This window comes from Malaya genurostris, chromosome 2 (genome assembly GCF_030247185.1).
Source record: "Malaya genurostris strain Urasoe2022 chromosome 2, Malgen_1.1, whole genome shotgun sequence".
NCBI classification, from domain to species: Eukaryota; Metazoa; Arthropoda; class Insecta; order Diptera; family Culicidae; genus Malaya; species Malaya genurostris.
Window position 1 is genome coordinate 87,756,548 of NC_080571.1, and position 25,477 is coordinate 87,782,024.

The 25,477-nt window shown below is 35.6% G+C and overlaps 2 protein-coding genes across 2 annotated transcripts in view; one reads left to right on the top strand and one right to left on the bottom strand.

The window, feature by feature from the left end:
* The window catches only part of LOC131428000 (probable ATP-dependent RNA helicase DHX34), a 24,139-nt gene extending 21,962 nt beyond the window's left edge, over window positions 1-2,177 (top strand). Inside the window, exons 4-8 of the mRNA XM_058591637.1 lie at window positions 340-909; window positions 970-1,381; window positions 1,440-1,722; window positions 1,781-1,902; window positions 1,959-2,177. Of these exons, the coding sequence (XP_058447620.1) occupies window positions 340-909; window positions 970-1,381; window positions 1,440-1,722; window positions 1,781-1,902; window positions 1,959-2,146 (1,575 nt within the window). The 3' untranslated portion in view covers window positions 2,147-2,177. The remainder of the gene's footprint in view (window positions 1-339; window positions 910-969; window positions 1,382-1,439; window positions 1,723-1,780; window positions 1,903-1,958) is intronic.
* Window positions 2,174-25,477, bottom strand: part of LOC131428003 (nuclear receptor subfamily 2 group E member 1-like) — a 23,924-nt gene continuing 620 nt past the window's right edge. Inside the window, exons 2-5 of the mRNA XM_058591639.1 lie at window positions 12,508-12,646; window positions 12,293-12,408; window positions 5,713-6,348; window positions 2,174-2,619 (exon numbers count right to left, since the gene is read on the bottom strand). Of these exons, the coding sequence (XP_058447622.1) occupies window positions 2,276-2,619; window positions 5,713-6,348; window positions 12,293-12,408; window positions 12,508-12,644 (1,233 nt within the window). The 5' untranslated portion in view covers window positions 12,645-12,646 and the 3' untranslated portion in view covers window positions 2,174-2,275. The remainder of the gene's footprint in view (window positions 2,620-5,712; window positions 6,349-12,292; window positions 12,409-12,507; window positions 12,647-25,477) is intronic.

Genomic DNA, 25,477 nt, shown 5'->3' on the forward strand with positions numbered 1-25,477 from the left:
CTATTGTTGCGGTAAGATCGTTGTAGATAAATAAAACAAGTGTTGAAAGTGATCAGAGAAATTTCGACGTGTCACCGTCACCGAATTTTTTTTTTCAACGAATCATACATTAATCTTAAAATTTGCTCGGTGAATCAATCGAGTGAATGTTGCTCTATTCGACTTGAGTAAGCCATAAAATCTAGCCTTAAGTGAAACGAAGAAAAACGAGGAAATTTAGACAGACACGATTTCTGTGTGGGGCGCTATACTAAAACTATACTGTATGGTATTCTAATACAGAAATTAGTGCTGACGTGTTTGAAGTACAGTTTTTGAATGTCATATCTTTCGTTCTAGCGTGCTTTGCGTTCTCTTGAATCAGACCACGGTGATCCGATTACTCTTCTGAACGCTTACAAAGAATGGTTGGAGTTGAAACAGGATCGTGTAGAATATCGACGAGATGAACAACGGGAAAGCACTAAAAGTTGGTGCCGTAGACGAGGTCTCGAAGAGCAACGTTTCTACGAAATTACCAAACTTAGAAATCAGTTCCAAGATTTACTGCAAGATTGTGGACTCATGGAGAGTAATAACACGGATAATATGACCAGTGCTGAACGGGCCATTCGTCACGGCGAGCTGAAACAATTGAAAGAACTTCGGAAAGCGCACCGAATGGAAGCTCCGCGGAAAAGGCAACTGCTAAAATCCGATATGTGGGGAGCTGAGGATGGAGAAGAGGATGATGGCAAAATCGATATCAGGGATGTTGAGTTTCGGATGAATCTTGACTCATCAAAGTTGCAAAATTTGGTGAGTGGTGCCACGGCCTGTAGCTATCGAGATTTGATGACGTTGAAATTAATTCTGGTTAGTGGCTTATATCCTCAAGTGGCGATAGCTGATGAGTACAACTATTGCAAAGTAAGATATGTAGTAGAAAAATCAGATACAATTTTTAAAGCGCCTACATGTTTTTTGCAGGGACCATCAGAACAATTCTTCCACACACAAACGAAACCCTATGCGACGCTTCACCCGATGGGATTTTTTGCAAACAATGTACAAATGATACAGTTAAGTGATAATGACATTGTTGAGAAGAGTGGCATATATAGATCTCGTCAACCGCTGAGTTCCCATCACCAAATACTTTGCTATTTAACTTTGTTGGAGACTAACAAGACATATTTGATGAATACTCTTCGCATGCCAGCAGCTCAAACGTTGCTACTATTTGCGCATACGATCGACAGTAATTCGACCTTTTCAAGGCTAATCTGTGATTCTTGGTTATGTTTGGATTTCCCTTCTCCCGAAAGTGGTCAAATTTTGCTGTATAAGGCATCCAATCTTAGGCGTTTGTGGAATAAAATGTTGGCAGAGAAATTGAAAGGTGAATTATATGAATTTTTTATTATTCAGTTTTTATACTGTTTCTGTTATGCTTGCAGCTGTTACAAAGTCTACCGACGAAGACAGCTCCCAAACCGATCAAGAAAAGGCGATCGATCAGATGAACTATGAGCTCTGGCATGATCTTGCCCAGTTTATGAACACGGAAGTTTGTTACACTATCAAACGTTTGCTTCCAGCTGATGTCAAAACTATGTATAAAGGCCCTTCTGCAACTGAACCGCTGGAATTAGATCCGAATCCGTTTGCACCGGATTTTGTACCCACAATTAATGAAATCAAAGGAGGGATGCATTTAACGGAGAATATTTTGTATGCATGGTAATATAACTATTATTGATATCAGTAATTTATTACTTACCTTTGACTTATTTCTTAGCATAACGGAAACGGACTGGAGCATACAGATGTATGAAGAAATAGTGGCAAATGATTGGGAGTGTCCTAACTGTAGCTGTTCATATAACTTGACTTGTTTTCAGAAGTTGCAACATAAGCACGGTATGTGGAAAATCAAATGTACAAGCAAATAAATATACATAGTTTTTTCCCTTCAGTTTGTAAACCAAGTGCAACAGATCATGGCAATTCATCTGAGAGGATGCCTAATAATCATGGCAAGCAGAAGTCAAACGCGAAAAATTTCGAATGTCCAGTTTGTCAAACTACACTCAACCTCACACCAATTGAGATACTGAAGCATAAAAAAATATGTAGGAACAAGGTCAAACAGGAAACCGAATAAACATGTTTTTCAATTTATTTTCATACATCAACTTCAATTGTTTTCTAATTAAATCACGTACACTGCACTATAAGACTAGAATGATATCCGAGTGTTCACATTATTTGAGATGGAATGTTTTAAACAGATCTATGTTTTCATCAAATCCAGCAATAGCCGTTCGATGGCAACTTCGCCAACGGTTTTCCTGAACAGCATTTCTTGAAGAATCTTCGGGTTGGCAGCCGATTTTATTCCGGGTAAGAGCAGTAGCAGATGCCCTAAACGAACACCACCGCACTTCTCGTGCAATAATCCGATGGTTTGATCCTGAAGCAATAGAACATCGTGCACCGAGTGAAGGTTTGTGTGATCGGATCGAAATAGGATCAAAGCTTTCAAGCAGGCTGCTTCTCTATAGTCGACTCGGGCCACCGTGAATTGTTGGATGGCGGTTTGCAGTTTAATGGCGGATGGGTTACGAGCTATGAAATCTGTAGGATAAAGTAGAATAGGAGTTATGATAAGTGTTTCTATGGTCATCAAAGCAAGACTATAATAAATAATTTTGTTAATTAACAATTTGATTCTAATGGGTGGTAAAATATTCCGCTTGTTAGTATAGTGTTGTATTTTTCCGTAGAAGTAACTGTTATAATATTTACATTTATCGTTCTGAAAAAGAATTGTCATGAAAATTTTGATATTTATTATGAGAGTATCATTAGAGTACCGTTATTCAAAATATTTTCTATCGTTATCCATTACTTTTTGCCATCTTTCTGGTAAAGCTCGTATAATTTCAAACAATTGGATCGATTGACTTAAGTTAAGCCGAAGACATCATATTAACAAGATATCCAGCTCTCACATTTCCCGAGCATGTCGCCTCAGGTGAGTCCGCATCGAATCTCTTACATAGAAGTAGAGGAAGGAAATGTCAAATTCGTGCGCGCCAAAATAGCAGGGCTGTGCACCCATACAATTGACATGACATGTTGAATGAGACGCCGTGCGATGGCGTTGCTGAACTGAAGATTGAGATCGCTCCAAGCAGACAGGGTCGGTTAAGCTTAAGTCAATTGATCCAATTGTTTTGTCATTTCGACATGAACATTAGATCACATAAATCAGTGAGAGTTTCTTTTCGTTTACTTTCTCTTCTGCTAATAACTTCTTAAGTTTTACGTTTACTCATACATTCTCAATATTCATGCAGAATAAAAGCGAATATTTCCGTTTTTCCAACAGAACCAGATATGTAACGAGTATTTTTATAATAACGAAGATCAGAGCAAATATAAGTCATTTTCATCAACTCAAAACAAACGAAAACGACACAAAATAAATGTCTTTCTCAGCTTCGCTTGCAAATTAAGAGAGTGATTACCATGTACTCAACGACATAAACGGAGCAGTAGTTTCAAAATTGTGTTCTTTCTTTCATTTGCCCTTTCAGTCATATTCGGTTTTTAGTGAAATTCGTATGCTGTGCAGTGTCGATATTCAAAGGAAGCTTTGAGAATATATAAAACGATTCACAATGATTTTTTACTGTTGGTGCTCGAATCTATAGTAGTTTTGGTTTCCAAAGAGGTTCTGAAGGGTAATTACTTCGGTTTATTATATTTTAGATACTTTTTATAATCAATCGTCACAGATTTTCAATATATCGATTAAAGAATGAAAATTGAAATTCCACTGATTCTCTCTGCAGATGTTAGTTGTGTTTCGTCTTGTCATAGAGGAACGAGTGACGGTTGCATTGATACTATCTTTTTTTGCAATGAGAGACGAACTTACGAGAAGGTCAAAATCCATCAAAAGAATTTAATACCAAGGCTTTGCTATGAAACAATGTCCGGTAAATATGGCGGGTGGGACATGTCATTTTAGCGTTTCACAACATTTTTTTGCGCTTTTGGAAACATGGGGCCTTGCATTATCATGACGCAAAATTACCTTGTAGTGACGACATGTCGATTGGCATATTGTCGCAAACCTGAATGTCGCAAACCTGATTGTTTAGAGATGATACTTTCAGCAAGAGCTGTCAAATCGGTAGGAAAATTTCTAATTACTATACTTTTTCAACGATTTATTTTGAAAACGGGCAAATTCATCCGAAAAATCATAGAAAAAGTTGAAGAAAAAGTTTTTACTCTGAGGTGGTAATGTTGATCTTAGTTCATTGTGCGAAATCTATCGTTTATTCAGAATAGAGCATTAATCTTGGTTTGATACCATTTTTCAAATACCTGAAAATAACAAATAAAGTATCCAAAATAAATAGTACTCGATCGCTATACATTCTAGTACTCGAGAAATCAACATTACACTGGTTTCTGTTTAATAAAATGTTGATCCGAAAAAACCTAACCTTACCCAATTTCTGAATTTCTGAAGATTTTCCATGTTTAATCGTAGTTTACACTAAAAAAAGTAGTAGTAATCACTTTGAAATCGATTTTCTTCTACTCCGAGTGTTATTTTATTGCTGATATCTATTTGTACTATTAAATAAACGATAAAAATGTTGCCAATCACTACTGCCGATATGAAAATTTCCTTTTTCCATTTTTCATTGGCAGGTGTCGCTACCGGTGAATCAGCTTTGCGACAATGTGTCAATTGCGGCCGCTGCTCTGCAATGATTTTCTGAAACACTATAATCGTGATTTGCATACATTACCGGTGATGGTAATTTTAAAATGTATTCTTAGAAATTGGCACTGAATGTTTGAAAAGTTTATTATCGGACACGATATAGGATGTCATCTGAACTAGTTTTGATTGTTTTGGTAATTTCCACATGAAATTGTGGGATGGAATGCCAGCAACAAGTAAATATCGGCGGTATCATGACACATGCGAGTACGTACCCAAGCAACCAGAAGTTCCACAATTACTTAAAACATCCACTTTCTTGTTGCTTAAAAGTACACGTGGTACTTTTGGCAACTTGAAAGCGCAGATTTAGTTCCGTGTGAAGTTTCTCGCAGCATAGAAGTGATAATGTATTCTGGAACCAGCTTAGAAGTTCGTTCGGTTGAGTCGCGCGAACTTTCAAGTGCGTGAATAATTACTTAAAAATGGGCTGCTTAGAATACTATTGATGAACTTTGAAAACTGCTTAAGCCAAATCAGTCCCTTTTATACGAATATTTGGTTAGTTGGGTACACGGAACAAGTTTTTATCACGACCACACACGATCATGTGTTGCTGTTGCAATTGAACTTCATACTTAGTTCCATTCAACAACATTAACTAATTAATGTTTGGCTCAAATTGACACGCAAAAATGGCTCAAAAGTATATTCGCAAATTGCCAGACAGATGGCTATGCATTGAAGTCACCATTGGACAATATATTCAAAACACGTTACGATTTTTTCTCGAGCAGGCTTCTAATTTTAATCGACTTACCCCTAGGTAAGATAGTTCCATTCCGTTCTATTATTTACTGTTATTATTCCGATGAATTACGCGCAGTGAATAAGTTTACTTATCTATGTTAAATTATATTATGTTACTAAAAGTACGAGAGACGGTTCTTAGAACTTATTTTACATAATATTAAACTTACCTCCATCGATCGGTAAACCCCACTGAGCCGCCGTAATCACAAATAGCTCTGCCCAAGATTCCTCCAGCAAGACTTTTTGATCCGCGGTTGGTAGCTGAAGAAACGACGGGACCGATTTTGCCCATTTAACTGCCAGGAAAAGGAGTTTTGCAGCTGTTTCAAACAGTGTGTCCGTTTCCGTCTTCTCAACCCTTGCAGCCACCGTCGGTTGATTGGTACATTCTTCCGAGCTACTAACTTCATTTTCTTTGGCTGTGCTGCTGGTGTTCAGAATGGAACTGATGGAATGTACGGGTGGGGACTGAAGGGAAGACATGTCTCCAGTGATCTTGGTAAATATCGATTCCGAAAGGGGTTTGTCTAATGTTTTCAGGTTAGGAATGTTTGGCATCGGCGACGTACCGAATGCTGTCGGTGGGAAGTGATCAAACATCGTTGTTCCCCCGTAGGGTGATAAGAATCGGTTTGTCTCCATCGGGGTGAAGGCTGACGATGAAGTTATGTGGAGCGGGAGAGGAAAGAAAAGATTTGTCTGTGGCATCGTGAAAGGACGGGAAGCGTAAAAATCGGATGGATTTATTCCGCTGATAGCAGAAAAAGGCGCACAGTTACGCGGGGCACGTTCATGTTGAACAGCTGAAAATACAAGGATAGAGAAAAGGAAAAAAAAAGACAAGGCGGAAAATATGCTTCCGGTTAGTCTAAGTGATGTGGTATTGTAACAAGGGGAGCAAATGCCGAATGGCGGAAATATACAATGACTTTGGACAAGTTAACGATGGCATCGATGACAGCCGCTCTGGTTCTCACAAGAAGCATTGCAGTATATTCGTGTCACCCTTAAATTGTTTTACGTGTAAGCTCCAGCGCTTGTTGAGGGTTTTGTATTCATGTGCTGTATTGTAAAGACGACGTAAGAATTTCAATTCCTAGCTTACTAGAAAAACCTCAACTATTTGAAGCAAGTACAAACCACTTGAGAAGTTGGATTGTTTCAGCAGTAACCTTTGAGATTCAGTTGAGATTCCTTGAAGGTTTTCGACCTACAAGAAGTAGGCAAGTTGATCCAATATATGTATGTACAGATTCGAAAAGATGATTCGATTATTGGATTGGAAGCGCCTAAAAAAATATCTTTATTTGCTAGAAATAAAAATATCTTTATTTGAAATAAAATATTGAGTAAACTAAAAAAAAATATCTTTATTTGCTAGAAATAGAAATTGAGTAAACAGAAACCATTTACATGCTCATTTACTTGAAACTATGCCTGCTTCTGTTCAATAAAATGAAAGAAAGTAGCCTTTTATCTAGCGTTCCATAGAGTGTACCGCTCAAGTAAGACCGTTTCATCAACTACAGCACCATAAACGTACATTGTATGAAGTATTTGTAAAAACTACACATTAAGATTTGATTCCGTTATTCGGTAATTTTTTTTGGACAACAATTTACTGTAATCATTAGAAATAACCGATATTTCGGTATGTGCACTTTATTTTTTTTAATTTCACATGTTTTTACCGGACGATCAGTTGTACGGAAGATTTGTTACCGAATACTGTAAATAAATATACAATTGACTCGGCAAATCTGAATAGTCGTCGAGTACGGTAAAAAGTATACAGTCCGCATACCAAACTTCGGTAAATAAGACAATTAAAACTCACTGTCAGTCGTTGAAATCTCTAGTATAGCATTGGAACAAACTCTAGTATAGGATCGAGAACAAACGAAGCAGGAAGAAAAAATCGAAAAGATTGAAATTCATATGCACATGTTACTTATAGGCAGAGAATAATTACTCATTACTTATTGCCATACCACACTCATAATACCAGTCAACATGAATATGAAGTCATCTTTCGAAATACTGTTTTAATTTTTACGTGCCGAGCATATCACACGGAGAACCCGCAGATCACAAAATTACAATATTGCAATTGTTGTTTCACGTCCTGGTTGTTTCAACAAAAATGTTGTTGATTTAACTAACATGTCGGTTGATTTTGTCATCACCGTGAACATTTTGCTGAGCAGCTACTTAAGAAAAATTTAGTTTTTCAAGCGTTGAACGATTAGCTGCCCCCCGACGAGACAAGCTGTAAAAATATTTATTGCAATAGGCGTCTTAAGCTTGAATAACTGATAATTGGTTAAAACAAGTGAGCCATTTTTTGCTTTCACGCATACAGGTAACTTTGCTGGGATTGTGTCATCGCTCAGTTGCACGAGTGGCACCTCATTGAAACGTTTCATTTTCCACTCAGGGTGTATGCCATTGCTCAACTGTAACGTTTTATCACTCGTTTGTGGTACGTGTCTTTTCTGGGTGCGATTGCTAAACTGCCAGCACTATAAATTAAAAATGACAGTTTAGTTAAAACAACAATCGATTAGTTGTACCAAATATCAATCAATCAAATTCAGAAAAACAACTAATCTTTTAGTTGTTTTGCGATCACTGGTTTTTCCGTGCACCGACTGTAGCTAATGAACATTTTTTTTTGGTTTTTCATAATAAACACAATGAAATCGTAGCTGCAACGGGTATTAAATTGACTGGTAAAATGGCATTTTGTGTGATTTGATGGAACTTGAAAATCGCTTTGAAACGACTATTTTAATAAAAAAAACCGAACCATTCGTAAGAAGATACCATTGAATTTACAGTACTATTTGATAGTTGTTTGACAGTTGAGCAAAATTTGTCTTACCCAACGATCAGCAATCAATTGAACTACCGAACGGGCAACTGTTGAAAATTCGATATAAGACTGAATTCTGCAAAACAACTTTAGTGTATAGAGCATGTCTAAGAGTACTCTAATGTGTAGAGCATGTCTAAGAGGACTGTTACTGAGTCAGCTTGTTCATACAGAACATCAAACAAGAATGGGTTATAATGCCTGAAATGTATATTAAAATGTAGTTCGAATTACATTATTGTTTGCTTCGATCATATCCAGGCCCGCACCCAGAATTTTGTTTCAGGAGGGGCCAGCTGACTTCACCAGTTCCGGAAGCACTGAAAAAAGCGATCAAAAATATCGAAATAGAACTCACACCGATTTCTTAGATATTGCTTGGCCTATATCATGAACTTAGTTGGAATTGAATGGTGCATTTATTCCGTATGACTTTTGATTTAATCGAGATCCAACTTCTCCACTTGGCTCAAATCTGTTTCAGTTTCAAGGTATTATTAGTTGGTTTTTATACAAACTTTGCTCTATTGGTTTCCGGTTCCGGAAAAAGCTTCCAAAAAATCCAAAACTTCATCAAACTTGTCTTTGTTCCGTTTTTTATTTCGGAAGGGGCCCCTCGGACCCCACTCTAGGTACGTGCCTGATCATATCCACAAACCTGTTCATTGTTATTAATGCGGTAATCTAGTTTGACAGCAGTTTTGTATTGCTATTGTAAGAAGTTTTTGTTTGGAATACAATTTTCCCCTGTTAAAAAAGTAACGGAGTAATTTTAATTTTTTAGTTCAACTTGATGTTCTAAAGGGTGATTTTTTAAGAGGTAGAGGATTTGATTTGCTAAAATCAAACACAAAAAATCTGAGAAAATTGATGAAATCTTTATTGGAATCGATGGAACGATCAATATAATTTAATGTTTAAAGATTTCAGGAAAAAATTGGCCGCGGTTCCGCTTTAGATGGCCCATGCGCAAGGTCTAATTTTGACACACTTTCTCCAACGTATCGGCCGGCTTTCACGAATAATGCCACTGACCCATAAACCATATCAAACAGTGACTTTGCATTGGTAACTCTTGCCGTGCTTCTGGCTGGTATTCACTCCAGGCAATTTTGTTCGTTCACGAAGGCGAAAGGCGAATCTAACATTGACAGCAAATGTAGAACAATATCGATAAATGTTTCGACTTTGGTTTCAAATCGTGCTTAGAAATTATCGTATATTCTCAGATCAATTTATGATTAGTCGATAAATTGTTAGTTTATCTTCAAAGGCATACAAATTTTACCACTTTCCTTCTATATCCACTTAATAAATCAACATAAAAAGAGTTTCGCCTATTTTCGATTTGTTTACTTTTATGCTTCCTGTGTGAATGATTAAAATACGCCCTTGTGCATTTTTCGTGAAATTGGCTGGTTTTTGAGACTATGATAAATCTGCGGGTAATTTTTTTGTCTCATTACTATTTCCATTAGTAAAAGGTTCGGATACCATCTAAAATAAAGAGAAAAATATAGTTACGCCCTTCCTTACTAGCAATTGAAGTATCGCCCTGTTTGTTGGTATGGAGCATGGAGGGCGAAGCTTACGTAAACAAATGGAATGACAGTTTCGCGCTTTAAAGTTCTTTTTATTACTAAAATTGAGATTTTTTGTAGAATTGGAATTTTTTAGCAAAATTGTAGGATTTTGAAGCATGTATTGGTAGGAGAGAGAAACTCGATTTGTTTACTTTTGTAAGATTAGCCCTACTTTGAAAAACAACTGAAATGAGCTTCATCGCTGAACACAATTTTTAAATAAAAAAGTGGATCTTCCTCCAACTTTGCCAGCGTCCATTCATGATTAAATTATAGACCAAATTGAACAAGATTGACAATGACACAGGACACGCTTCACGCGTGATCTTTCGAAAACAGTGTTGCCATAAACGATACCAATAAAAAATCACCCTTTTTATGGGTCAAAGATGCTGTACAAAATAAGCAGAAACAATCAAATAATTTGGGAAACATCATGTCAGCAGTTTAAAAATATAGTGTTTTGGGAGAAACACATTTAAAAGCTGACAAGACTTAACAACAATGTTTCAATAGCAGGGAATTTCTAACAGCTTTGTGGACAACAATCCTACACAAACAAGTTATGTTCATATCATGCATTCTTTTTTTTGGTGTAATACTTTGAAACACTTTAGTATATAGAACTTTCGTGTAAAAATAACGATTACTACAAAAATTTGAAATTTTAAACCACAGGAACATAAAGCTTGCCTCAAAGAATAATTCCAGTTTTCCTCACTTGTAAAACTCTAATTCTGAATAACTTCTGAACCTTTTGTGGCTATACATTTCGTCATCTCTTATTAAACATACAAGTATTATGAAAATCTGCTCACTAGATTTTCCAAGAGTGTTTTTATTTCAGATCAGTTGGAATTCAAAACATTTTCCATGGCTTTTTACACACTTTTGCTCTCTTCCTTGCTATTTTTTGGATACCTTGCCTTCTTGCTGGAAATTCGCGGATAATTGCATTTGGTGATTGAACCATTTTCGAAAATTTTCATAACAAATGAAGAACTATTGGGAATGTGCTGGTCCATCGAATCAAAGAGGCCTTCGGTTGGATTCTGTTGGATTGATCAAATATTGCCTTAGCATTTCCTATGATTGTAATCTCATTTATCTTTATCGAGTGATCAATAGGAATTTAATCCCATGTAATCATATGGCGATTCTCAGTTTGTCGTTTATTGAGTAATTATCAAAAAGTTAATGATACCTTCACGCAATGACGAATCATATGAATCTTTAGGAATCATCGGCTATTATTTAAAGACAGAACGCGTGCTAGAATGCTCTACTGCCACTTTAAAGAAGAATAATCAGTTTTACTTGTACAATATCTCTTTTGACTAGCAAACAAGAAGTTTCGGGTGTTGGACTAAACAACACTTCAATGAGGTGAGAAAAATTCAGACGTCTGCAACACAAACAACAAACAACAATTTGTTGATTTAGCAATTAAGAGTGCTTGAATGTAAATATATTCTCGGTCTTTTCAATCGAAGCAAGACGAGTGGCTTCGGGGTCGATTGAGGATAATGGGGGTTATATCCGGAAGTGCCGTGACTGTCACTTTAATAGGGGTGAAATTTAACATAAGCAAGTCGGGGAAGTGGGCATAAATGCTTTGCGTTAGTTGTCAGCCTTCACCCTATATGTATCGATGTTAAGTTTTACCCCATATTCTCAGTTCGTGAACAGCTAAGTGAGTACATGTGGCCACGGTTTTCGTTCTGTTGTGATCTAGATGTTCTACAAAAAAAGGTGGAATGGAACTTGTGATTTCCGATACATGCCACGTGTTCACGCTCACAGTGGCGTGATTGTGCTTCGTGGTTAAATGTAAACATATTTTGTTCCGATTGCTGTTGGTACTTGTGCCCTAATTGCACCCTGGGAGATGGAAGTGATACGACAAGTGTTTGATTTTAGCTTTTTCTCGCACGTCCCTTTATGTCAAACGTCACCAGCATTCTATTTAGGTTGTCTGCTGCTCGCGTGTTGAAGCAGTGGATGAGCACTTTATTATACAAGAACTGCCAAATTCCAATGTTGCTCTGTATACACCAAGTGAATTCGTAATTGTTTATATTTGATATTTGAGCATACATACAATCTTTAAATGAATACGAAACTTTCGAAACAATGCGTATAGAAACAAAATCAGTTTTTATAGTATATATGTTTTTCGAGGGACTCAAAAGCTTATATATTTATATTTCTAAAACTATTAATTGATTTTTGAAAATAAAATATTCCTCAAAAAACTAGTAAAATTAACATTTGATAGCTTGAACTCACCTTCCCGCCGCATGTTTGCCTGTAGACACTTTGCAAAACGGCATGCCTGACACTGATTTCGTCTGGATACATCTACAATACATTTTCCACCCTCCTTGCATACATATTCGAGATTCCTGCAGAGATGCATAAAAAGGAAAGAGACAAACAAGATCATCGGTCCAATTACTGTGCTGCTTAAAGAACAATTTCGAGAGTCTATTTACAATGTGTACCTTCTGATGCTACGTTTAAAAAATCCACGGCAACCGTCACACGACGGAACTCCGTAATGTTTTCCTGAAGCTCGGTCTCCACATACCTTGCACAGGGTTCCGGGACCATTGGATAGTTTCAGAGCTGGTTCAACCATTGCTGTAATTGGGAGGTAACGCTTTTTTACCTTTTTTTACAAAAAGATATCGAAAGTATGTTTTATAGGTTCAATCAAATAGTGTGAAATCAATTTTATTCTAGATATATTATCAGCGGTAAGATTTATAGACAATGATATGCACTTATTTTTCAGGGATGGCCGATCAGATTTTTCAAAGCTATATACAACAGGTCTAGTAATCCCATAGATCGTTATTGATTTTTTGAATCCACAAAAGCAACAATGTGCAATAATTTTTATCCGAGATTGAGTCACCGACCGTAGAATCAAATGAACGACCCCATGACCACATAGAATGTGTCCGATGCCGCAATAACAAGTGAGTGAGATCCATTTTGGAATATAAGACCATTATTTCCGGTACTTCCGGAACCGGAGACCGAGATCCAGGATAGTCGGAATCGGTTTATTTAGTTGCGTACTGATGATGGCTATCGATTTTTGTAGTTTTGAGACCAGTTTAGAAATTTTTTTACGTCTTTTGTTTCGTCGGTTTAAGTGACGGTGTACAAGATTGAACACACTTTACCCTATAACTCCGGAACCGGAAGTCGGATCCAGATAAAATTCAGGAATTCCATGTAGGATCGGAAGACCTAAGTTTGTGGAAATCGGTCAAACCATCGCTGAGAAACGTGAGTGAGATCCATTTTGGTATATATGACCACTATTTCCGGTACTTCCGGAACCGGATACCGGGACCCAGGATAACCGGAATCGGTTTGTTTAGTTGCCTACTAATAACGACTATTGATTTGTGTAGTTTTGAGACCAGTTTAGAAATTTTTTTACGTTTTTTATTTCATCATAAACATAACATAACATAACTCCGGAATCGGAAGTCGGATCCGGATGAAATTCAGGAATTCCGTATGGGACCGTAAGACCTTTCATTTGAATCTAAGTTTGCCAAAATCGGTTTAGCCATCTCCGAGAAAACCTAGTGAGATTATTTGACACAAACAGACATTGCTCAGCTCGATGAACAGAGTCGAATGGTGTATTACACTTGGCCCTCCGAGCTCAATTTCTCAAGTAACCTCGTTGCATAACCTTTCTACGTGAGAAAGGGAAAAACTATTTAGTAGTTCGCATGGCTCCACAGTTAACACCATAAAGAACTAGTCTTGACTATACCGAGTTCGTGCCAAAAACTCCAAAATGGAACTTTATTCTATATCTTATTTTCACAAACTAAAATTCAAATGAAAGATCTTATGATCTTTTCGCCTTTGAGTTTTATCTGAAATGGTTAAGGAATTAAATAGTGCGTATTAAATATGATTTGAAATGACGACGCAAATCACGCAAAAAACTTTTAAAGTAAACTCAAAACTATTACAAGTCGTCTAACCGGCTTTGGCTATTGTAGACCTCGATTTTTTGTTTCAGAAATTGCAGAAATGGTGGCCAAAACGCCAAACGAAATTAATTTCGATATCTCAAAGATAATTTAACCGATTTTCACAAACTTAGATTGGAATGGTAGGTCCAATAATTTTATAGGTTGCTATCGAAGTTTATTTGATTCCGAAATTACAAAGCAATGCATGATCTAATTTCAAACCATCCTTTGAAGTGGCGTTGATTGAGTTTGAGCGACCACCTCTGGTTGATACTCCGTTACTGGTCGGGATTAGCTGAATTATACAGAGAATTCCTAAATGATCAGATCTGGGACTGGCAAATCATTCTTCAATGCATATCTTCCTTGATTCTTTTCCAGAGTTCCTTGATCAGTATCAGTGCTGGCCAGGCCCGAACGTAGATCGACTAAGGAATGGGAAGGGATGTTAGTCCAACACTTGTTGTTACTAGAAGCCGTATATACTACGGCGCACTCCACAAGTTTCACGGGACAAGGATATTTGTTAGTATAAATTTCAGTAATGGTAGTATTCGCGTGCGACCTAATATGGTTTTAAGATGCTCGGATGCACCATTAAACTAATTGGCTTTCAAAGTGAACGTCTTTTGAAGCGTTTTGGTCTTGAATCAATACAAGTTGTTAGTTATAACGGGTGACGTGTTTTCCAGTTATTGAAGACAGTTTACGTTTGGTGTTCATATTATTAATTAGGCTCGTTGATTCAAATTGTGCAGCATTTCCAGAAATTAACGGCGGAAAACATTGCAAAATCAGGAACGAAAGAGATAAACAAAAACTTCAAGGTCTGACGGTAGAAGTTTAAGGTGATGCGACATATGGATTGATTACTGGTCTACAATTTAACTGCGTGGCTCCCGAGCACAGTTGGGCCGACGACACGACCAGACACTCCGAACAAAAATCGACTTCGAAAGTGTTCTCAAGCCATTTACCATTATGTCGTTTTCGTAACCCAGTTTCCACTCTAACTGCTGTCAAACCGTTTGTTTGAAGTCAGTTTCGAACCTAGTTTCAACGTTGTTGAACTGAAAATCGAGTCAGTTTCGAACCTGGTTTTCAAATCAGTTTTACTTAAATCCCCGTTGCTAAGTGCGAAATCAACACGGTTTCGTGAAAAGTGTTTGTTTGATGAAACTACCCTGGGTCAGTTTCAGTTTTCTCGAGCAAAAACGACATAAGTTACCATAGTTGGAACGACCTCTTGTAATGAAACAAAATATATTTTTCAAGCATCAATGTCTAAGTTGCTGTACGACACGAAGTGGTTACCAAGTTACCACATAAAATAAATAAACAATGATACAGTCAATTTTTGAGAAAAGCTCCGCATTAAAAACTGTCTACTCCGCATTAAAAACACGTCTACGATTTTGCAATATCAACGAACTGAGTCGGATGATATAATTAGATTATAATTAGAAGTTGGGTTTTCCAACAACTCTATGTACTTGCTATAGAGAAAGGCATAACGATTTCTTCGGTGGTGTCAGTATACTTTTGCTTGATAGTGTACGGATACATCCGATTCACAGTTTTTACTTATTTTTGTTGAACAAATTGATTGATTGAAGTAGTATCAAATAACAGCTCTTACTCTACATGTCTTGTATAAAATCACAGAATTCAATAAAAATAACGAATAACATAAAGTCGCCGTAATCGATTTACCATTTTCTACCGATGCTTTCATCTGAAAATAAAATTCCATTTTCGAGAAGTGATACACCGTATTTTTATCGATCACGAAATTGGGAAGCTAGCATATGCCTCACACTTGAAACTGAAATCTAGAAATAATGAACCATGAAAATTGGCAATATGTTCGTGAGCCATGTGAGTGAAAAGTGACTAACTGGGAATATTGCAAGTTTTCACCACATGTGTGATGCTGTATTCAAATTTAAGTTTTTTGATGGATGAGTTTGCGATGCCATGAAAAGAAAGCAGTAGGAGAATATATATATATATATATATATATATATATATATATATATATATATATATATATATATATATATATATATATATATATATATATATATATATATATATATATATATAAATATATATATATATATATATATATATATATATATATATATATATATATATATATATATATATATATATATATATATATATATATATATATATATATATATATATTTATATATATATATATATATATATATATATATATATATATATATATATATATATATATATATATATATATATATATATATATATATATATATATATTGAATTATTTGATTTTTTTTAACATAAACTTTGATTACTTTGTGGTAGAAACATGACAACATGACTGTCCACCTACAAACGCTCTGATTAACAATTGAATAATAGATAAAAGGTGCATTAAATTTCCATCAGCAGTATGGTACTCATTATTGCTGCAATAGGAGACACGATTCGATCGCCTAACAAGGATATGAATGGAAACCAGTGTAATTATCTGTTATGAGGGGTGGCTGCGGTGCGGTGCGACATCTGCTGCGGCTTCCACCGTACCCTCGCGGATGGCAGATTTCAGAGGGTATATTACAGGCACTAATTTCACGAATCAAAACAAAGGCGCGTGCGGAAAATTGAACAGTAAACGTTTTGACTTTTTATGCTCCGAAGCGGAAAGGGATAAGAGGTGACTTGTGTGGCTTTTGGTTTGATTGAAAGGTTATAATCATTACTGGATCCTTGAATAGTGGTTTGTTTTCTTCTACCCTTTCAGAAAACCGGAAAAGAATGCCATCGGTACTGCAGGTGTGCGATATAGTATGTATCTTCCCTCACTGCGGATAAAATGAAAAACTTTATCAAGAGAGGGTCCTTTAAAGTTGAAATACATCGTGACTGGCAACATATTACATTATCCCGAGGTGTCAATCGAAGTAATATTGATTTTGTTCGAATAATTGAGTCTATTGAAATCATCACAAAAAATTTGCATATATCGAGTCATTGTGAAAACGTCATCTTGGTTTTTTTGTTACATTCGTATGGTAAAATTGTTGAAGGGAATTAGTATGGTTGGCGCTTTATTCAGGGAATTCAATGAAAATGACATTATATGGTCCAATTATACATGTAAATATATAAAGTATAAAGTTTGATAATTAATGTACAAAAACATTTTAAACATTTTGAGGATCAATAGATACTTTGGGTGGGATTCTAAAAATTCAAGGTCGAACCAACAAAGTCTACAAAAGTTTAGAATACGTTAGTATACGTTACTAATTTTTAATGCCATGAGATTGCATTCTAACGAATCGATGACTCTCGGAAGGGTACTGAAACTTCTGAAAGTAACCGTTGAAATTATGGAACGGGTATAGAATGATGAATTAGATGCCTTCCGTGCAGCCTACTTGGGTTTAAGTCCCAACACCGCTCATAGGGTCGTAACCTTTAGGTAAAGAACCTTAAGGTTAATGGTCCCGAACAAAACCTAGAACCGAATTTTGGAACTTACACATAAAGACATAATGAAATTTACTCGACATGTAAATCAATAGTAACATGTAATAGACATGGGTTGAATCGAGATTTTGATTGAAAACCTTCATCGATGCAAAACTAAATTGGGTTGCATTGAATTTTCAATGAATATTAACGTATCTTTCAATTAACGCTTAGTTTGCAGTTAAATCCTATTGAAACCTACAGAATCGTAAAGTAACTTTATGTTTAATTACCTGCTTTAAATATGTGCATGACAATAGATGTAAATTCACAAAATATTTTTTATCTGTGTAATTCAGATGGATTCTTGTTTACCTGTATTCTTCACTTGATTTCAGACTCAGAATATATATCGAAATTACAGATTCAGGGATTGAAACTATGACTCTGGAACTGAGTCTTAATTCTGGATTCTGGAACTGATTTCTTGGCTCTCTGACAGCTCACTTACAACCACAAATACAAATGAGATTGGTTTGTTGGCATCAGAAAGCGCATGCATTAAACACGATTCAGACGATCAATCAACTTCGGTGGACGTCCAGATTAATTTATTAATTTTTTTAGCCGAATATTGCTCACGTATCCGACGTTAAAATGTTCCGTGAACTTGACGTAGGGTCCTTTCATATGAATTGCTTACAATTAATGTTGTTGTTCCGTAATCGTTCCATGCAGGTAATAGTCGCTTGATGCTGCGTATGAATCGCTTTTACATATTGTTTAGTAGGGCCGCCATTCATTTTTCACCGGGCAAAGAAACCTCAATTGATTTGCAGCATTAAGAACCTGCATGCATGGATTTAATTCGGAAATTGAATTCTGAAGATTGTGGAACTGACATTAGCTTCTTTACAGAAAGAAATTATTAATTTTACAGCTGACATAATTCTACAAACGATACAATTCATAACTACTTAACTTCTCAAATGATGCAATATTCTATTCGTACAGCAAATTTACTGGCTCCGAGTGTAATTTGCACTCGGCTAGCAAGTGAGACTGTGTGAACTTATATGCACGATTTACCAGCCAAGCAGATGTGCGCTTCTGTGGTTCAGTCGGCTAACTGGTGTGCTTTGTGATCTAATGTTTTTTCTGTTCAAGTCGCGTTGTTGTTGTCCATCTTTTGATTATTATTCCATTCGTTTTAAAGCCATGTATTTTCAAATCACACAATTTTACATGTTCTTGAATATAAATTTGTGTGAAATATGACGCTGATAAGATGTAAAATCACAAGAATTTTTTGAACTGTGTTTATTCAGGTTCGCAAATTCAAGCTCAGAGTTTAGTTCTAAAGCTTATGGATTCTGAGAATGAGTTCAGTATCATGATTATAGAACTAAATTCATGTACTGAATTCTTGATCTGGATTCAAAACCAGAATTTGAATTTTGAGCATGTTGTTTATTTCGAGTTCTTATATTCAGTTTCGGTTCCTGAATTCCATTCCAAACCATGAAAATATTCGTACAGGATTGCGAACTGAGTAAGTAAGTCCACAAAGAACTGCTATAACATTGCTATTTTTTACTCTCGTGTTGTTTAATTGTGATGTTGAGTATCATTTGAATCTAATCTCGTGAAAAACGGTTTAGCAGTCCTCGAGAAAATTGAGTTGAATTCTTTTCTTTTCTTTACACATTTGTTATTCTGAAGCCGAAAGCCGGAGTTGGATAAAATTCAATAGTACCCTGTTGATCCAAAGACCTTTCATTTGGAGTTATGTTTGTTAAAATTGGTTCAGACATGTGTGTGATAAATGATCTCACTCGCTTTTCTCACAGCGAGTGAGATTATTTATCACATACACCCACACACACACACACACACACACACACACACACACACACACACACACACACACACACACACACACACACACACACACACACACACACACACACACACACACACACACACACACACACACACACACACACACAAACATACACACACATGCACACAGACATTTTTCGACCTCGAAGAACTACATGATGTTCGGTCATTCGTGCCTTGGTTCAAAAGTTGGTTTTAACGATGATTGCATTGCTTCGCTCTCTGAGAAAGACAAAAAACCTGATTTGAGTATTTTCCTTTTGGATGTGTGTGGGTGTCAAATGATTACGTGCAAGAACATGTAATATTGCGTCAAAGCCACAAACCGTTTTTCGTCTTTTCTGATTACTTTTCCTACCGAACCACGATTTGGAAAATCATCGATGGTTTTTGATTCGTTAAATTGTTGAACCCACTTCTAAATGAACGATACCGACTTTTTCATGTATTTAGCCGCAACTGAACAGTTCTTTTTTTGTCCTTTAGGGTGTATACAAAGGAACACGTCCTCGAAACGCTTTCCATATATGGCACTCATCGCAAGTTCAGTGTTTTCCCGACGGAAGATTTATTTTGATTGATTTTTTTTAAAGCGTCAGAAACAGAGGTTCCCTCTACCGATCAAAGCAAAATTATGCGTCTAAAATATGACGAATCGAAATAATTACACTTCAGATCCTCTTTGGAAACCATACTGTTATAGAGACGAGCCCAAACGGAAAAGAATGGTTGTGAATCGTTCTGTCATTAATAATTCTTGAAGCTTCGGTTGAATATCGACACAGCACAGTAACATATACGATTTACACTGAAAAAAACTAAAAATGACTGAAAGGGCTTCATTTACTCACAGAACACAATTTGACATGTATATCATTATCATAATTTGCAAACGGATCTGAGAGTGACATTTATTTTTAATCATTGTCGTCTACTTTGAGTTAATGAAATTGACATTTATTAGCTCTGGCTAGTACTACGACCCTATTGACACTGAGAATATTTCAAGATCGTGGCACGAACATGCACAACTAAAAATATTTTGTGAATTTACATTTATTTTCATGCATATATTTAGAGCAGGCAATTAAACATAAAGTCACTTTTCAATTATGTACATTTCAATAAAAATTATTCGCAAAACTAAGCGTTAGTAGAAAGATACAATTCTACTGATTGAAATTTCAATGCAATCGAGTTTAGTTTTGCATCGATTATGTTTTTCAATCAAATTTTCGATTGAAACCATGTCTATTCCATTTTACTATTGATTTTTATGCCGTGTAAATTTCATTATTTCTTTCTGTGTACGACAACTGGCTTGTAAAGCCAGCGCCCTATGCATTAAACCGCCAATTCGACGATGCCAAAACAATCTTTTTTGTTTTTATTCAAGAATCACAGAAAAGTATTTTGAACCGAGTACCCGGTATCTTTAAAAAATAAATATTGTGTAAAACATTGTAATCAGCACATAAAAAAAAGAATTTTATAAGTGACCTAATCCCACACACGAAGCAATTCATAAAAACCTAATTTGTCAAATGACGGTAAATTCCATTCGTAATAACTTAACGTTTCATTGGAATGAATTTTACTTGTTCCGACTATAACAAGCATTTGGCTATCATGTTCATGTGTATGGATTTATATGCACCATTTAGTAGTCAAGACAGTTGCCACCCGGGCCAAAATAAGAGATTTGCCGCCTTCATCGTTGATTTGGTGAGCAATGACTTGGGCGATACGCCACTGAGTCAAGTCACAGTCACTGAGTGTGTGCTCCTGTGGCTCTGTCGATTAACGGTCATATTTTGAGACCAAAGATTCTCGGTTCAAGTTGCCGCTGTAGAAACCAGTAATTAATTAAATTCTATGAATTTTATGTCAAGAACTTTTCCAATCACTTAGTTTTAAATGTTCTTACACGTAAATTTGCGTTTACTGCGACGCTTTATTTATGTGCATCTTATAAGACGTAAAATCACAAGGATTTTTGGAAGTGTGTAAACGGTTTGAAAGAAACCTGTAAAATTCCATGAAATCAGCTGTAACAAAAATCATCCGTCTTACATAACAGTATTTTACTTGAACCGAATATTATAAGACTGTAGCTTGTTAATAAAATAAGCCACAAAAGAACAAATTGTCTGAAAAGGAAAGTAGTACATATAAGTTTATATAGTTTAAAATTATTTATTGTGGAATTTTTATTCTGACTTGTTTTAGGTTTTCCATGCAATATAATACGAATTTACGAATATTCTTGTTTTCGCGTATTTATTGCGATAAAAATCAGTGAGCTATATTTTCACAGCGCTACTATCTCAATTTAATTTTCAATTATTGTAAAAGCATTTAACTTTTGCTTTTCAGTTTATACCTTTTTAGAATTTTCCTACGTACAACGGAAAACTGCAAGCAAAAATCAAATTCGCCTTTAAAAAAATTAGTGTTAAGTCTCCCTATTTTTGCAAAGCAAATAGTTATCCATGCTCAAGATGTGGACAAAGTTCCATCACATCGGATCAATTTGATTCTAATTGAGTCACACTTTCTGCAGTTAATTTCTGGAATAGCTCTGTATCGAAACAAACATTATATTGACATATAAATAAATATTCTGAAAATTTTTTCTCACACATATTTCTGTATTCACTATTTCAATATTCACTATTTGGAAATATAATCCAATACTTAAACTTCGGATAGAGTATGCATTTTTGGCGATTTAAATATGCTGTTATTTTATTAGATCATTACTTCAGAAGCCATTCCGCTTAGTGTAATTTCATCGAAAGAGCTGTAGTAGCGCTCAAAAGTCTTTTGTAGCTACTTCATTTTGTGCATTTTCTGTTTTATAACTCATGATTAGATCATATGGTCATATACAAATGTCATTATTTACATTTTCATGTAATCTTATTGTCTTTCTAAATTATGTTCATAGGTGAAACTGCAGCTAATAAAAATCAGAGACACGGTTTGAATATTATCATCAATAAGTAATAAAAAGTCAATACTTTGTACTGTAGCCTTTAGGTTTAATAACTGCAGCACACCTTTTCGGCATTGATGAGACGATGTTTTCAAGACATTTTTTGGGAATTGTGAACCATTCATTTGGCAAAGCAGTAAATAATACCTATTTGTTAGAATAATAACAAGTTCTAAAGTGTCGCTCCAACTCTTTCCACAGGCATTTCAAGAGATTTAGGTCTGAACTTTGGCTAGGCCAGTTCAAAGCTGTGTGTTTTTGTGACTTGAAAAATTGTTTGGAAAGCATACACTGAAAATCTGAAAATAGAAATATACACTTAACTCATTAAATGAGAGTAAAAACTGTTGATATTTAGTGGAAATCATGCTTCATCCATCTGAAATGCACATGAAAACGATAAGATATATCGTTACCTCTAGATTCTATATGAACTTCATATGAATGTCACATTGTTTTCCCGATATGGATATCAATTAAAACACGGTTGACCGAATCAAGTGTTTTGCAAATACATTTGTGCTGTACTCATTTCCACTAGAAAATGAAGTATTCGACACACGTAATTCGATTCAATAGCAAAACACATCACACCCCAAAGAAATCTAAGCAAAGTCAAAAATTATCTAATCTTGCATCTTAGCATAAATCAAATAAACATAGATGTCCCATTGTACGGAGACAATAACAGCACCTCTAGTGAGAAACGGGTGTACTTTTTTCCATTAGCTACTGTGGTTTTGTTAAATGCGCAGGCAACTTTATGCATGCATTTTAGGAGCATTTACGCACCCATTCTCCACCAGACGGTGCTTTTGCTGTCACGGGTTTCTCAACTACATTAGTATTGCACTGGGAAATCTATGTTTATTTGATTTATGATCTTAGTGAATTTGCACATGAAATCTTAAAACAAGCTTTGTTATGTATTGAAATGAAAAGCATATTAAATTGAAGTGTTATTTACATATGAATCGATCGTGCAATTATTTTGAGTGTAGAGTTCGTATTTTTTGTCACCCACGTGCTCATAACTTGAGGAAGTTAGAAATCTCTCGTAACACGCACGATTGAGATATTCCTAGACCCAATGCGTTTTGTTCGCTGTTATTAAATTTAATGAGTATTCTTCGCGTATAGTCAGGGTCAAATATCAGCAAGTTAACTTAATTTTAAGTGAAACGATTTTAGTAAAACACGGGGGCGGCCCGTTTGGCATAAGGTCATTTGGCATAATACCGTTTGGTATAACGCCGTTTGGCATAATGGATATTTGGCATAATGATCATGTGGCATAATGGTCATTTGGCATAATGCCATTTGTCATAATAATAATTGGACTCGCAGTATTTTAATCTAATGTGAAATTTCGTATGTTTTTCGATTGAGTGATGTTTTGCAAGGAAAACTCGAACGAAATGTGTAAATTTTATATTTGGTCCAAATATTTCGAAGATATTAGGTAAAATAGCATTATTATTTTTTATTTTTAGAATTCTGTAGTAAATAGCACACTATCATTTTATATATGACACTCATTTAGTGCTAACACAACATTCTGTTCGTCATAGATGATTCAGGTCGAGACGGCCGAAGGCTGCGTGTGCGCCAGACACCTCACCTCTGTCTAGTTGCGGGTGTTTGCCCGGATTACCCAAAGCTAGGGGCTATCCCTCAGTTAAATCCGAACGAGCGGCGGCGAGGTCGGACGGCAGGTCATTCAAAACGATGAGTGAACTAGAACCAATTCTACTAAGCAGCATGTTTATCTGTTATGCGAAATGACTGTTATGCCAAACGATCATGCAAAATAACAATTGTGCCAATTAACAATTACGCCAAATGTCGTTATGCCAAACGGTATTATGCCAAAAACAAACTTTATGCCAAACGTGGTAGATCTTGCCGTTCAACAAGAACAAGTGACAACTTGAAATACCTTATGATCAAAAAAGAACCGGAATTTTCGTTTTAAAATTCCCGCGCTTTAAATCAAGCTAAAATAAAACCTGTTATTTAGTACAGACTTGGACACCACTTGAGAAGTAGGTTTCAATTTGATTTTCGTTAATAAAAACAATAGAAATCGCAAGGAATATGATATTCTTCTATTTATTTAAATGACGCAAGCAATGGGTCCGTGATTCATTACGCATTAGTAGAATCGCCATCTTATTTTGATTACTCGACTTTTAAACAACGTTTTATTTTCTGCAAAAAGGATTGAAAATTAAAATTTTTGCTGAAATTATGACGATTAATAAGACTTCAAGTGTGATGTCGAGTATTAGTGATTTTTTTTTGTCTGGAACACGATTTACTTTATTATGGGGTGCCTTTTCAAAATTCGGAATGGAAGAATGGGTAGAACTTTATCGTGAATATCACTAAAGTTTTACTAAACGTAACAACATTATTCTTTCTCCGTGCTATCAGAAATATGATCAGCAATTTGTGATTAATTTTCCAACAGTTTGAGATAACCGTAAAATAAACTTAAAAATTAAGTTTGCTCAAGTGTTTGGAAACAATGAGGATAATTCATCTCACTTGCTAGCCTTTCTCGTACCGGTGATGACGGTTTTGAAGTCATAAGGCACATATCAGACTCTTAGAACTGAATTCTGAACTTGATTGGTTGAGAATTTTGTTTCAGAATCTTGATTGGTTTAGAATTTTGTTTCAGACTCAGAATTTAGATCCACATTACAGGTTCAGATGTTAAAACTTGACTTTGGAACTGAATCTGGATTCTGGACTGATATGATATGATATTTCTTGACTAGATTTGGGAACTGAATTTATTTTCCTGATTTGTTTTTGGAATTTGAATCCAGAATTCTGATTAAGGATTTCAACTTCAGAATTCTGGAACAAAATTCAGGATATGAATTTTATTCATGGGTTATGGAACTAAATCTTATATCTAATCCCGGACCTGAATTTTGAAACTGACTTCCAAACCAGAATTCACTACCTGAGTTTCTGAATTCAGTTTCTAAATTTATTAGAATTATTTTCCACTATTCAGAACCTGCATGCAGGAACTAAATTCGAAACTTGGATTCTGGAGCTAGATTTTGAAACTGCAATCAG